Below are 13408 nucleotides of genomic sequence, written 5' to 3'. Positions count from 1 at the left end.
TAATGTGACGGGCGTGTTATTATGTAAACACCCGGCGTAAGTAACGTACACTGCACTCATCGTATAATATGTATTTAATAACATCTAAGTAAAATAGATGGCGTCTCGACGCTTACTTTATATATCATAGAAAAAATATTTTCAAATTGTAACATTAAGTTTGTATTGGCCGTTTTTAAAACAACAAAACAAGCTACCGAATTTATACGAGAACGATCGAGAAAGTAGTATTTAGAATAAAGTGTGTATTTACAAAAAAGATTACGACGACGCTATCGGCGCAACGACGACGTTGGTGTGTAAAGTAAACTTAGTATGAACAAACTTACTTAACATAGATTTTTCACTAAGTCGATTTTAGTATTGAAGTGAGTGTGAATGTCCACGGTGTGATGATCAATTGCGCACCGTTCGACACAAATCACAAAAATTTGTGAAAAAAATGGCACCGTCGTCAATTTAATTTATATTTTTTTACACACAAAAAGCAAGACACAATTAAACACACACTATAACAGTGCAAAAGTTACACAAATTTCATGTACATTCCTTGAACGTTGACGTAAGCCGCCTCACAATTCCAAAACATACTTGATTCCTAATTAATTGCACACACATAGAAAAAACCAAACTCAACCCTGGTTACTAGTGTTTTTTTTAGTGGTTTATAGAATGTTGTGGAACTTTTTGATTCTTATATCTCAGTGGTTTTAATAGTTTCTAAATGCTAAGTTATATGTTTGATTATTACGCGACCCTGGAGGTGTTACGACGTATGTAATAACATGCCCGTTAGCACGGGCTTACAGTTACCAACATCGTCAACGTCTTCTGGAAGTCACGTTGGAGAACCCAGAGCCAAGCGTTGTAAACATTGTGACGGTAATATCTCGCGTGTTACTTTTGTTTGTTGTTTGTTTTTTCCCAAAATTGTGTGCTTTTATGTCCCATTGGCTTTGTTTTTCGCTATTATGTGTGTCCTGTTTTGACGTTTACGGATTATCTAATGTAAACACTAATTAGTTTTAAGTGTTTGAATTGTTTATGATTATTATTGAACAGCTGAAAATTATTAGAGTAAATTATTTTTAAAAATCATGGTCAAATGTAATTATCTGTATAGTTTTTTTAGTTGTGGTTATGTATTCTCGTACACGTGTAACAGTCAAATCAGTCCACCCTCAATTTTAAGAAGTTTTTTTTTTGAATACTAATGCTTGTCTATTTTTAAATAATATTCTACATTAAATAGAATATGAAATGTAGGTCACGATACGCAAACTGTCAAAGATTTACAAGATAATTTTTTATATTTTTATTTAACAATTAACAAATGTATTTTTAATAAATGGTTCATTAATAGAAATTAACAAAAACAAGTGAACAGAAATAATTGACAGAATTAATTGTTGAAACACCCTATACGGAATGTGTTGAATATCAGTGTTTGCATTATTTTTTTTATAAATTAGAAGAGTTTAAAAAACCAACACAATTATGGCAATCTTTCGGTCGTCATTATTTGACTATCGAAAATTTTCGAAAATATTTTCTAGAATTTTTTTCGTTTTTCGAAAATATTTATCACAAGTTGAAGTTACCTAAGAAAATGGATACCACAAGTTTTGTCCTAATATGCGCTCTCACGGGTAAACATTGATGTTTATGAAAAAATGTTTCAAACAAAAGTTGTTTATTTTTTATGTTCAGACTTTTGTTCTATCTCGAACGGTTTACAAAATGGATCCTACAGACCCAAGACCCAATTGATCTATGTTGCTCATTTAAGAATTAAGCCTCACTTTTTATGTCCTGAACCACGCTATAATAATTTAAGCATGATATCTCTTTTCGTTTTTGAGTTATCGTGTTAACATACAGATAGACAGACGGGCAGACTAGCAGGCAGACAACTGAATATTTTACATCAATATTTTTAAGCGTTACCAACTTGGGACTAAACTTAGTATACCTTAATATGTATAACATATATACTGGGTATAAATACTTTTTTATTTGGACGCTTTTAATGGTGAAAAAACGAGTTTTTTATGATTTTTCTGCTTTTGAGAGAATGCTACAACAGGTATCCAAAATAAGACTAAATTGTTTTGTAAACAATTCAAAAAATTATTTCATTTTCCACAAAAAGATTCGGATAAAAGTTTGTCCGATATTTATTGGTAGGCCTCGTAAAATAGTACTCTCACGAAACGGGCTTTAAATCATCTATGCATGCACAACTGCATAACATTATACTTTTTAAACGATTTTTTCAATAAACTTTCCCAAATGATAAACTAGCTGCTGATTATGAGAGCATATTTGCAGTATCATTGAATGAAATAGATGGATATTTTCCCATACAAGCACATATATTCTTCAAACAGTGATTTTCTATTGATTGCCATGTAAAATACTCTAGTCGCAGAAACAAAGCTTTGAACTTCGAAAAATTTGAACAGTTAATCGGATTTGAATACGGTTTTCGGTATTCGATTCGTTAGAGCGTCAAAATATTTTGTGAACTAAGTTGATAAATAAAGGCGCAATTCCACTGAGGCATCATGGCGCTCGATATTTGTAGCCATTTGTTGCTTATTGTAGGCGTGCGACAACGTAGCACAAAATTCAATTAAATGTCGCATGCGGACTTGTTGCCCCATGTCGTATGCGCTTTGTCGTACATGAGTGTAGCATGCGTTCACTAGACGCCGACACCGTTCAACACGTAGATTCATGTGGAGAGATGAGGCATTCGACAGGCAACAAATTTTACCTTTAATTACTTGGCGTTAATATTATATATAGTTATAAGATAAATTGATCCATTTGTATTATACTCTCATTTTTACATTCTTGTACACCATTCATAATGATATATTATTTAAAAAAATTTTATGAAATTGGTAGTTTTCCACGGAAAATTGACTTTGAGGTCTAGTCCAAGTGAGCATAATATGAAAGTAATACCATTCCTTAATAACACAATAAAAGGGCACAGAGTCTAGCAAATATATATACCAGATGCCATTATTTGATCATATCTTAACGGTTTTATTTAAAGTACCATATCTTGGCAGAATCATGCCAGCTTCAGAAAAAAGCTCATTTTTATGTAAAAAATTGACGTTCTACTCCTCTCCATGGGTTGATGAACGGACACCACCTCCTAAAATATGTACGAAATGCCATATCTTAATATAAAATGAAAGGTTAAAGTTGCTAACCTCTCATTAGTATTATTTACAAAATAAAAGAATTTTTTTATTTATTCTGTAACAAAATACAATAAAAATTGGTCTTTTCAAAAAATAATAATGTAGGTTACATCTAATGTAAGAAAATTTACTTTTTAGGTATCAAAATTTTCTCTATATAAATGTATGAGTACAATTTCATGCAACAGTTAATACAAACCTATAGACTTGTTAAAATTCTTCTATTCAATACCTGTGATGCATTCATCTTCAATTGTATGAAGGTATTTCTGTGTGGAATTGGGAATGAAAAATAAGCATGAGTACACTGTGTTAAAAAAGTAACGAGAGGATCCAAAATTTTGTTAGAGAAGCATTTTTTTTTTATTGTTTTTACAAATGTGGTAGGAGATGCGAACCAGTGATGGACGTTCCCAAGATACAAATACATATAAGTATTATGAGGGAATAGGACGTACAATAGTACTCAATCTCATCCGTGAAAGTTTACGACTATTTTGTTCGGATTTTTATTTAGTTTGGAATTTTAATCTTTACCTCTTAGATGTAAGAAGAGGTAACAACTTTTGAAATACCTATCGTTTTTTTTCCTTCTGCTTTTTATTTATAAAAAACCATGCCTTTCTGCAAAAAACTTATCCCCACTTATAAAGTGAGGATGAAAAAAGGGATTAAATATTTCTAATGAAACACGAACTATTTCCACAGTTACTACGGATTTTGTATGCGGTTTGGTCCATAAAATCCCCTATATAGGTAGGGGATTTGAAAACATATAAGATAAAAATCCTTTAAGTTGATTTAGGATGAATAAGAAATTTAAAAGTAAAATTTATACTTCCTTCTGCTAAAGAAAGAGAAGATTATAACTGTAAAAAAAATTCTGTTTTGAATTTTTAACGATAATATCTTCATTTTGGCCTGAAAATTTATTTTGGGTATTCCATTGAATTTCAATGAACCATGACCATTTTAGGCGTGATGTCTTTTCGTACGTATTTCGCGCAATACGGAGACTAACGTTAAATTTTTGATTATGGATTGTTACATCATCTAATTTTACATCTGCCCTTGTGTACTTGTGTCCTTTGAACGTAGTGGTAACGAAAATTTTTTGCGACAACTTCTTTCAACTGCTATTTTTTGCCACAACTCGCATAAATCACAATCTATAAGGCATATAATGGATAAAATTTTGAAGTGTGTTGAGGGGCGTATCATCTATTTTTAGACCTCCTCTTTTATGGTTCTTTTGTGAAGTGATTTTGAAAGTTATCATATCTAAGTATTAGAATAATCCTTTTACTATCTCTGGATCCATTTTACGTGGTTTATATGTGTACCAGGAAGTTATCTGATGCTCACATCAAATTTTTATATTCTAATATAACACGTTTAAAGTACATATGCGTATAGGTATATAACTAAGCCGTTAAAAGTATATATTTGTTGGATGCAAGTTGCAATCCTTATACTTTTAGTTCTTAAAACAGTGAATGATTTGAATCGTAGTGCCATTGACCCCATACACACATAGCACTAACATATAACACAAGTTTTATTCTATATTAAGTTCTGATAGAAATAAACTTTTTAACATATAGAAATATACGGCATTAAAAACATTATTCGAGTTTTATCTTAACGCATTTACTTTAAATATATATAATAAACACAAACTAGAAATATAGGGTGCTACGGAAATCACGAGCTTTTCCTTTTTATTGAATACTTTTTATTTTCCACTATAATTGATCATAATATAACTTTTAATCCACGTTAACACTCCATCTAAGAAATTTATCCAAAAGGAATTCAAAAATCGAATATCTAGTCCATTTTTAGAACAGAATATGAAAATCAGAACAATGAAATGTACATTTTTAATGGCATACCAGGTATGGAATAGTGAGTTTTTCATTGAACCTGAAAATCTGGGTAAATTTTAATGTCTTCATAATATGTGCGCCAATAGACTCAACATTTTTTGGTTGAAGCACTTTTATCAATAAAATTTATTTTTCGAGCTTCAAACATATGTCAACTTAAAATAGACACCCGGTATATATATTATAATACCCAAAAACATAGATGAAGCTAGTAAACCAAAGTATGATTTATCGATTTACCAAGCTTGGTCAAGGGTTGACAAACCAATGCTTGATTTATTGGTCCAAATAGTTCTACCCAACCTCTAACCTCTATTAAATCGACTAAGCATGCAATAGGGTATTATCGTTAGTCAAAAATAAATCATGAAATTTGAAAAAAGTTAAAATTTATGTAAAATATACTTAAATATTCTGATTTCGAGTCATACAAGCACTTTTTTCTTTTAAAATATTAAAATTAAAAATCGTAATTTTTAAACTGTATATCACGTGACCTAAAACGCGGGTAAGCCCTGCTTTGATGAGTTATAGACCATTAGTTAGTTCAGTGTAGACAGTTGGGTATAATATATAGGTACATAGATAAGTATTTATATTTATATTATAATCAGATGTCTATGAATATATCTTATTTGTGTTATTTCGTATAGTGATACTCATATTACGTCATCAAATTGGATGCCCGCGTTTTTGACAGTTTAAAAAAGGTTTCAAATTTAATTTAAGTTTTTAGCAAGAAAGCGTGTGTATTTTTCCGAAATAAATTTTTGGTGGCTTTTTATTAGCAAAATCAACATTTTGAAGTACTTTTTCAAAAATAGTGGAATACCCTATTGTTATGCATTTTGGGTAGCACACTATACACTAGCGCCAAGTATATATCCACACGTCTAAGTGACATCCAAATCATCACGTCATTTTATTCAAAAAAATTTTTAAACATAACTTTTATCATATAATACGTACGAGTATGATTGAATTTCATGACATTTTTTTAAAAGATAAGAATGGAGAATGTTTTTTTGTGATAATTCGTTTCAAGATGAAAATAGTTTTTATGGAATTTCCATTGGAATGTTTTGTTTTTAAAATATACGAAATACAAAGTAAATAATGAGTTTAAATTAAAAAATGTGACTCTTTTCCGGTAAATATGGTTTTTGTTTTATTAACTGTTCCAATCATTGGATCATTTAGTTTTACAGGGTGTTAAGTGGCCCTTATACCGTTCCATCAAGTGAAGTATACGATATACGAACCTGAAATTTTAAAATCGTTTTCCTTTTTTTTTTTGTCGTAAATTTTGAAAAAATCTTCTTTTTTTTTGTTTAGATCCTAAAAAATATGCATAAAAGTTTTTTTTTCAGACCAAAGTTGTCTTTTTTCTTCTATGATATCCGAATTACGTTTAAAAATTTAAAGTTCTATTTCAAAAATTGAATTTGACCTCCATTTAGCCTAGAATTTATCCACCTAAAAATAAACAAGCATGGAATTTATCGAGGCTTTCAAATGATCAAACTTTTGTTTGAAACAATTTTTTGTATTTGACTTTGAATTTTTGTCAAGTTTAAAAAAAAATGTTTTCTATTATATTCGGGAACTCCAGTGGCTGCCTTTCTTTAGTTCAAAAAAACTAAAATTCGGTATGTAAGCTTTTTTACTAAGCGGAACATTATCAGGCAAGCGGGTTTAGATTTCAATAACTTGGAGGAGATAATAACAATAAGCGGAGTTTTTTTACCTTTTTTTTGTAGCTTTTTAATTTGCAAATTTATTTGTAGAATGGAAAATTTGAAATTTAGGTTCAGCTAATTTCAAGGAAGTTAGTGCCTTTCGGGGTGCCCTTTTCCGTTTCTTCATTTACTTATTTTCTATAAGTATTACCAAAGATTTTTCTATAAGTCGCACTATTAGCTCAGTTGGTCAAGGCGTAATCAATTCCGTCCGCGATATACTTAGGGTAGCGGGTTCGATTCCCGCCGTCACAACAAAATTAATTTAATAACTAAATGTGATGGGCTGGTGTAGTGCATGATATATGCATGAAGGAGGTGCATTTAGCCTATGAAATTGAGGAGCTGATAAATGAAATTATCAGCGGAAAGGTGATTAAACACAAATATGGTATCACAATGGGTTCAATAGCCTAAGTACATCCTTCATGGACAGCCAAGTTAACCTAACCTAACCTAACCTAACCTACCAAAGATAATAAATCAGAATTCTCGGATTTTTCGAATTAAATTTCGATTTTTCTCAAATTTCCTAGACCAATTTTTGTATTTTATAAAAAAATGTATGAAAACATTTCATTATTGAAAACATGAGAAGAAAAAAATCAGTGTCTAATGAGTGAAAAAGCAGTATGTTGGCAGTATGTTGCCCAAGAGTTTTTACTACTTAATTATCCTCAATTTAAAACAGTACTAGAGACTTGCTACTCGTAGCAAGACTATTCTCCAAATTTCTGACCTTGCGAAAAACAATTAAATGCAAATATACGATAAAAAATATTATTGTCATTAAGAGAAGTTTAAATAACGGATCTCCTTGACTATATAATTTATCCTATCATATAGAATTTGATGCTGTTTATCTTTCAATCACAGAATAATAAATTTCAAATGGAAAATATTAATAATACTCAATACATATATTAATAATATTTTTGTATTTTATAATTCATATTTATTTTAAAAAGCTTCTTCTATACATTAACACAATTAGCTTTATATAAACAATATATTTAAATTTACGTTCTACTAGCTTTGTTTATAGTTTTGTGACTTAGTTTTATTCATCATTATTTTTACGAAAAAAAAAATATTTGCAGCAGCTGTTAATTAAACTGATTGATTTAATTACATACAAAAAATTAATTTAAATAGAGCAGCGGTTCCTAATCTTTTAAAATTTGTTACTTCTATGACCTACCATGTAAACTGATCTATTTAGCTTTCGATTTTAGTACCATTCTCACCTATGAGTAGTAGCAAACGGTACGAACATTCTTGAAACTCTGACAGCTATAAACGATTTTCGGTACCTATTTTCCAACAAAATGTACAGAAATTTAAATTTTAAAATTTTGAAGTTTTGATATTTTTAAAAAATTTAGAAGAAAATAAACGAAGGGTCCAAAAAACGGATATTTTGATTGGAAATTTCTGTGACGTAATTTGCTTTTTTTTGTTTTTTAATTGTTAAACAATTTCTGTCAGTTAGCAAATGTCTGCCAGTATTATGTAACGTTTGTGCGGTTGTTATGGAAATTATTTGGCACTAGCTGCAGTTTTTGGGAACTCTCCCACGCTTGATTTCAAATTACCGTCATATTATTCTGCGGTGTTTACCAAGAACGCACTTATTTTATCCGGTAGGGATCCACTTGTTTTCCGATTGACTTCAACACCGCCAAAGAGTTTTGCATGCCACTATTTTACCAGGTTTTTAAAAAAATAGATGCTTTGACTTTGAAATGATGTCGTTAAAGTCAACTTTACGATTAACGGACGGTTAAAGTCAACTTTTTTCCACAGATTTCTATACACCCCCTCCCCCTATTTACCATATGTATGTCCTCTATGAGAGAAAATGTTCCACATCGACTCAAGAGCTTATTTACCATGCGTCAGAAAGTTAGGGTTCATGGATTTTTTGACTCGCCATATCCTAAAATTTTAAAAACATTAGGCAAAAACTAAATATAACGAAAGTTTCACATAATTTTTTGTGGGTTCCTTTCTATTTTTGTGGGAATCGATTCCAATCGATAAACTACACAATATAATTCCAATTATACAGGTGGCTCTTTAAAACATTGCTCGACTTCAAAGCAAGCAAAATAAAAGTTCATTTTAAAATAGGGTCTTAAAATTTTCATTTTTGAGATTTTTATTGTATATTGAAAATGAAAAGTCTTAGACCGTATCTTTATATGAACTTTTTTTTGCTTAGTTTGATGAAAGGATTCCAAGCCCGAAATTTGGCAATATATTATTGAATCAGCCTGTAAAAATTAAAAATTTTGATAAATATATTATGACTATTATAGAATTCAGTACAAGGATTTTATGATTAAAAACAGTTCTAATTCTTGAACGAATGCAATAAAACACATAAAAACAACAATTTGATTTAATATTTATATAAATCAACTCAATCTATTTACTATTTGAACGTAATTTTATCAATTACTTATATTGCATTATATTGTCAAATTAGTAATCTTGTTGGTATTTAACAATGCATTGATTCACTAATTAAGTGCATGGTTATATATAAAATTATGTCTATTTCTTACTTATATCACAGACAGTACAATCCAAACCCAAGTTTTGGCAACAAAAACATTTTTATTTGTCAAAATTAGAATACATTTACGTTAGTCTACTAGGTTACGCGACTCTAGACCACGAATACAAAACTTAGTCCAGTACGAACTGGCGCATGAGTACAAGCAATTATTCCACGTTGTAAAATAATAGGCTAAAACGGTATGAAACTATGTTAAGGAATGTTTGATAAATATTAAAAAACTTTTAGGCCAAGAGCCAGTGACCAATTTAAGGTTGTCATTTCAAAAGTCACGAAACTTTTCATAAAAAAACCTCAATACCTACAGATACTGAAAAGACACTTCTGGCAGCTCAGTGTGGCCGGGTTGAAATACCCTAATTTTTTAAAGAGGGTAAGTAATAAGGCTCATTTTTGTTAAAGTATAAGTCATAAAATTTTAGGAAATTACTTTCGACAATATTTTCACTTCATACAATTTTTGCCAGAACATTTACATCCCTCCTAATTGTTGCCAGAACGCTATAAATATTTAAACAGTCTGCCAGAGCGAAAAACGTATCCGTGCGAGTGAGAGCGCATATTTATTCATTATTGTATACGATCAACATTTCAGTAGTTATTATCTCTGAAACTACTAGTTTTAGAGAAAATTTTCAAGATACATCTTTTTGATTTAAATTGTCCAAATAATCCTATAAACTTTTTCCTGGGGCATAATAAACAATTTTCGCAATTTATTGAGTAAAATTGTTAAAGTTTTCCGTCCTGGCAACATGCTTATATTATCAAAAGAATAATTTGAAGATAATCGTATACAAAAATTAAGATGGAATAGTTGTTTGTAACAATGCGCCGATTCGTACTGAACTAACTTGCTAATTTCTCATTTAATTTAAACAAAGCGCGTTGTTAAATGATATAATCCAGTTAATCTTTAAATGACAATTTATGACAGCTAATAATGCAAATAATGATAATAATTTGCATCCATAGTCTTTAGAATAGAAAGTGTTTGAATTAATTATTACATCATACCGTTATTGTTACATCAAACTTTATTACACTTTAGCAAAATTTTTAAGCCACTTATCTGTCTGTGTAAATAAAATATCGAAAATATCGTTGGTTTTTTTAACTTAGGTAATTTATTGAAAATAATGTAAAGACTCATATTAGTCCCCGAAAAATCCGTTATTGAGCATGCTTAATTTTCGCATGGAAAATTTTTGCAGAAACCCTGCACTTTTTTGTTCAGGAGCATGTTTTTTACGGGATTCTGCAAAAATTTTCCATGCGAAAATTAAGCATGCTCAATGACTGATTTTACCGGGACTATATTCAACATTATCTGTAGACAGTATTTCAACAATTAGGTCATTCAATTGTCTATTTTCACGTGTTTTAAACATTATCTTACATCTAACTTGCCGTAAAGTGCCAATTATAGTTTAAATCTGTTCACCCCTAAAAATTGTGTACTAGTGAATAGGTCAGTTTTTGGCTATTTTCTATCATTACTGACGCTTGTTTGGCAGATTTTATTTATACGATTCTTTTTTGGCTATATTTTTGTTTTGAATTAAATTCGATCAATTAACGGCTTTGTATTTAAACGTAGTATCTATTAATAACTAAAACATTTTTGTACAATTACATGCTTATACAAATTAACTTTAGTGCGTCATGATTATGACGTGGATCTTAATATTTTTATTTGTGGGTGTTTATGAAATCATCATAGTTTTATCTATACATATAAACAACAAAATTTAAATGTATTTTGGTTTGAATTTTATAGTTTGTTATTTTAATTTCTATCAATTCAATAAATAACGATTGTTTTTACGAATTATAATTTATACATAAATAATACTTACAATGAATTTTACTACTATGCAGGCTGCAATAAAATAAAATAAAAATGAAATCCTTAGAACACAAAATTGAAATCAAGCTGATTACTTGAGTGCGTGCCCAGATAATGAGAATAATTTTCCATAACTGCCTTAAACTTTGCATATAATTATCGTATTACAAGAAAGATATGTATCTATGAGGATAAATACGCAATTTCTACGGAAGTCCTAGAACCAATATGTGGATATTGCAAGAATTTTTTGAACAAGTTTTTGTTTGTTACCTCAGAACTTTTGACTGGGTGAACCGATTTTGATAATTCTTTATCTATTTGAAAGCTGGTGCTTCTCGTGTGGTTCCATTTCAATTTGGTCCACTTCTGACAATGGCATTCATGTGAAAACCATATAAGTCTTAAATTTGCATTAAGTATGTACGCTACAAATGGACGTATAACTCAGTATCACGCCAACCGATTTCGATGCTTTTAGTGTACTTCAGATTCACTAAAAATCATAAAATAAAAAACCGACTTCAAGAAAAAAAAAAAAAAATTAATATGCACTAAAAAGTAAAAATAACGAAAATATAATGTAGTTACATTTATTGTTATTTTTGTCGGTGTCAGCCAAGTTAATGTAGCAAATTGTTCTGTAACAGTTGTTTCCTTGGCTGACACCGACTCCAAAAATAACAATAATTGTAACTACATTATATTTTCGTTATTTTTTACTTTTTAGTGCATATTAATTTTTTTTTTTTAAATTGGGTTTTTTTTTGTTAAAAATTTTTTATTATCATTAATTTTTAATCGTAGACGGTTTCTAAATAGTGTTTATTCTCAACGGCCGACATTATATACTGAATTCATGTTTCCTAAAACACAATCTTTTTGGGAATTACAAAGAAATTTTACCTTCTTTCAGACATTAACAACGTTTTCAACTACGAATCATAGTATTTATTTTGTATTTTTACTGGTATTAAAATGGAGACTGGTATAAGTGATATCAATACACTACTCAAATCAATGACACCTGAATTAAGTGATGCAGAATATGTTTTCACAACTATTTCTTATAAAGAAAACCTACCTGATGTAACATTTGCCATTGGAATGTTTAAAGAACGTGAAGGGACTACATTTATATTTCCAAAGGATTATTTACCATCGTCTATATCATCAAAATTTGTTGTAGGAAATTTTCGCATGATCAGTTTAAATGTGCATTCAAGTTTACAAGCTGTTGGTTTAACTGCAGCGATTTCCAAATCATTAGCTGATAAAAATATTAGTGCTAATATTATTGCAGGGTTTTATCATGATCACATTTTTGTTCCAACAGACAGAGCCTCTGAAGCTATGGAAATTTTAAAATGTTTACAGGAACGTAGTTCTTAAAATTTTTGATTCTGTGACTTGTATTGGTTAACACAAATTGTTTTTAAAATATAATTTGGATAATAGAAAAGTAGTTATTTTAATTTAATTTCCAAGTATTTTAGGATAGAACGTAAAAAGACATGAGCTCTTTTTGAAGAGTATATCGGTGCTAATACGATCCCATAAAAGTAAATGAATTTATTGATTACAAAAAATTAGACGTTTAATATTAAAATATCATATTCAGGCTACAAATTTTAATTGTAACGGATTTTTCAATAAAAAACCATTTGATATTAATTAAGAGGAACGAAAAACTATTTTTAAGATTGAATTGCGACTGAAAACATAATCACTACTACTATTGCGTGGGCTTGACAATCCTTACAGGGCTTTTGCCGACTCGATAATATTTCGACATTTCTCTCGATCGATCTCTTTTTTGCTTGTAGTTTATTATGTCCAGACGACCGCACCTTCTGTCTTGATAAAATAGGGCCACTAAAGCCTTTTCTACAAGGTAAGGGATATCGTGCGCTTGCGCAGCGTAAGCCGTATTTAACTTCTATTATAAAAAACGCTTTATTAGATTCACAGTTGCAATTGTCCTCAATTTTGTTCAGCAACCACATTTTATTTAACCGGTTATTGTAACTTTCACTTTATCATTTCTATTGACAAACATATTTTCGTAAAAAAAAAAAGTTTAGAAATATTATAATTTAGGCAATTGTACCCAAATTTACTCTATA

At 29.8% G+C, this 13408-nt stretch overlaps 1 protein-coding gene across 1 annotated transcript; it reads left to right on the top strand.

Annotated features, from left to right (window-relative positions):
- The first annotated feature begins 286 nt into the window (after window positions 1-286).
- On the top strand, window positions 287-12684 carry LOC123297827. The gene is made up of 2 exons (XM_044879623.1): window positions 287-882; window positions 12199-12684. Exon 2 carries the CDS (start codon window positions 12261-12263, stop codon window positions 12672-12674), a length of 414 nt encoding a protein of 137 aa, XP_044735558.1. The 5' UTR covers window positions 287-882; window positions 12199-12260; the 3' UTR covers window positions 12675-12684.
- The last annotated feature ends 724 nt before the right edge of the window (window positions 12685-13408 follow it).

Source organism: Chrysoperla carnea, chromosome 4 (assembly GCF_905475395.1).
Source record: "Chrysoperla carnea chromosome 4, inChrCarn1.1, whole genome shotgun sequence".
Classification (NCBI taxonomy): Eukaryota; Metazoa; Arthropoda; class Insecta; order Neuroptera; family Chrysopidae; genus Chrysoperla; species Chrysoperla carnea.
The sequence above is the reverse complement of the archived record's forward strand: the minus strand, read 5'-3'. Positions and strand labels throughout refer to the sequence as shown.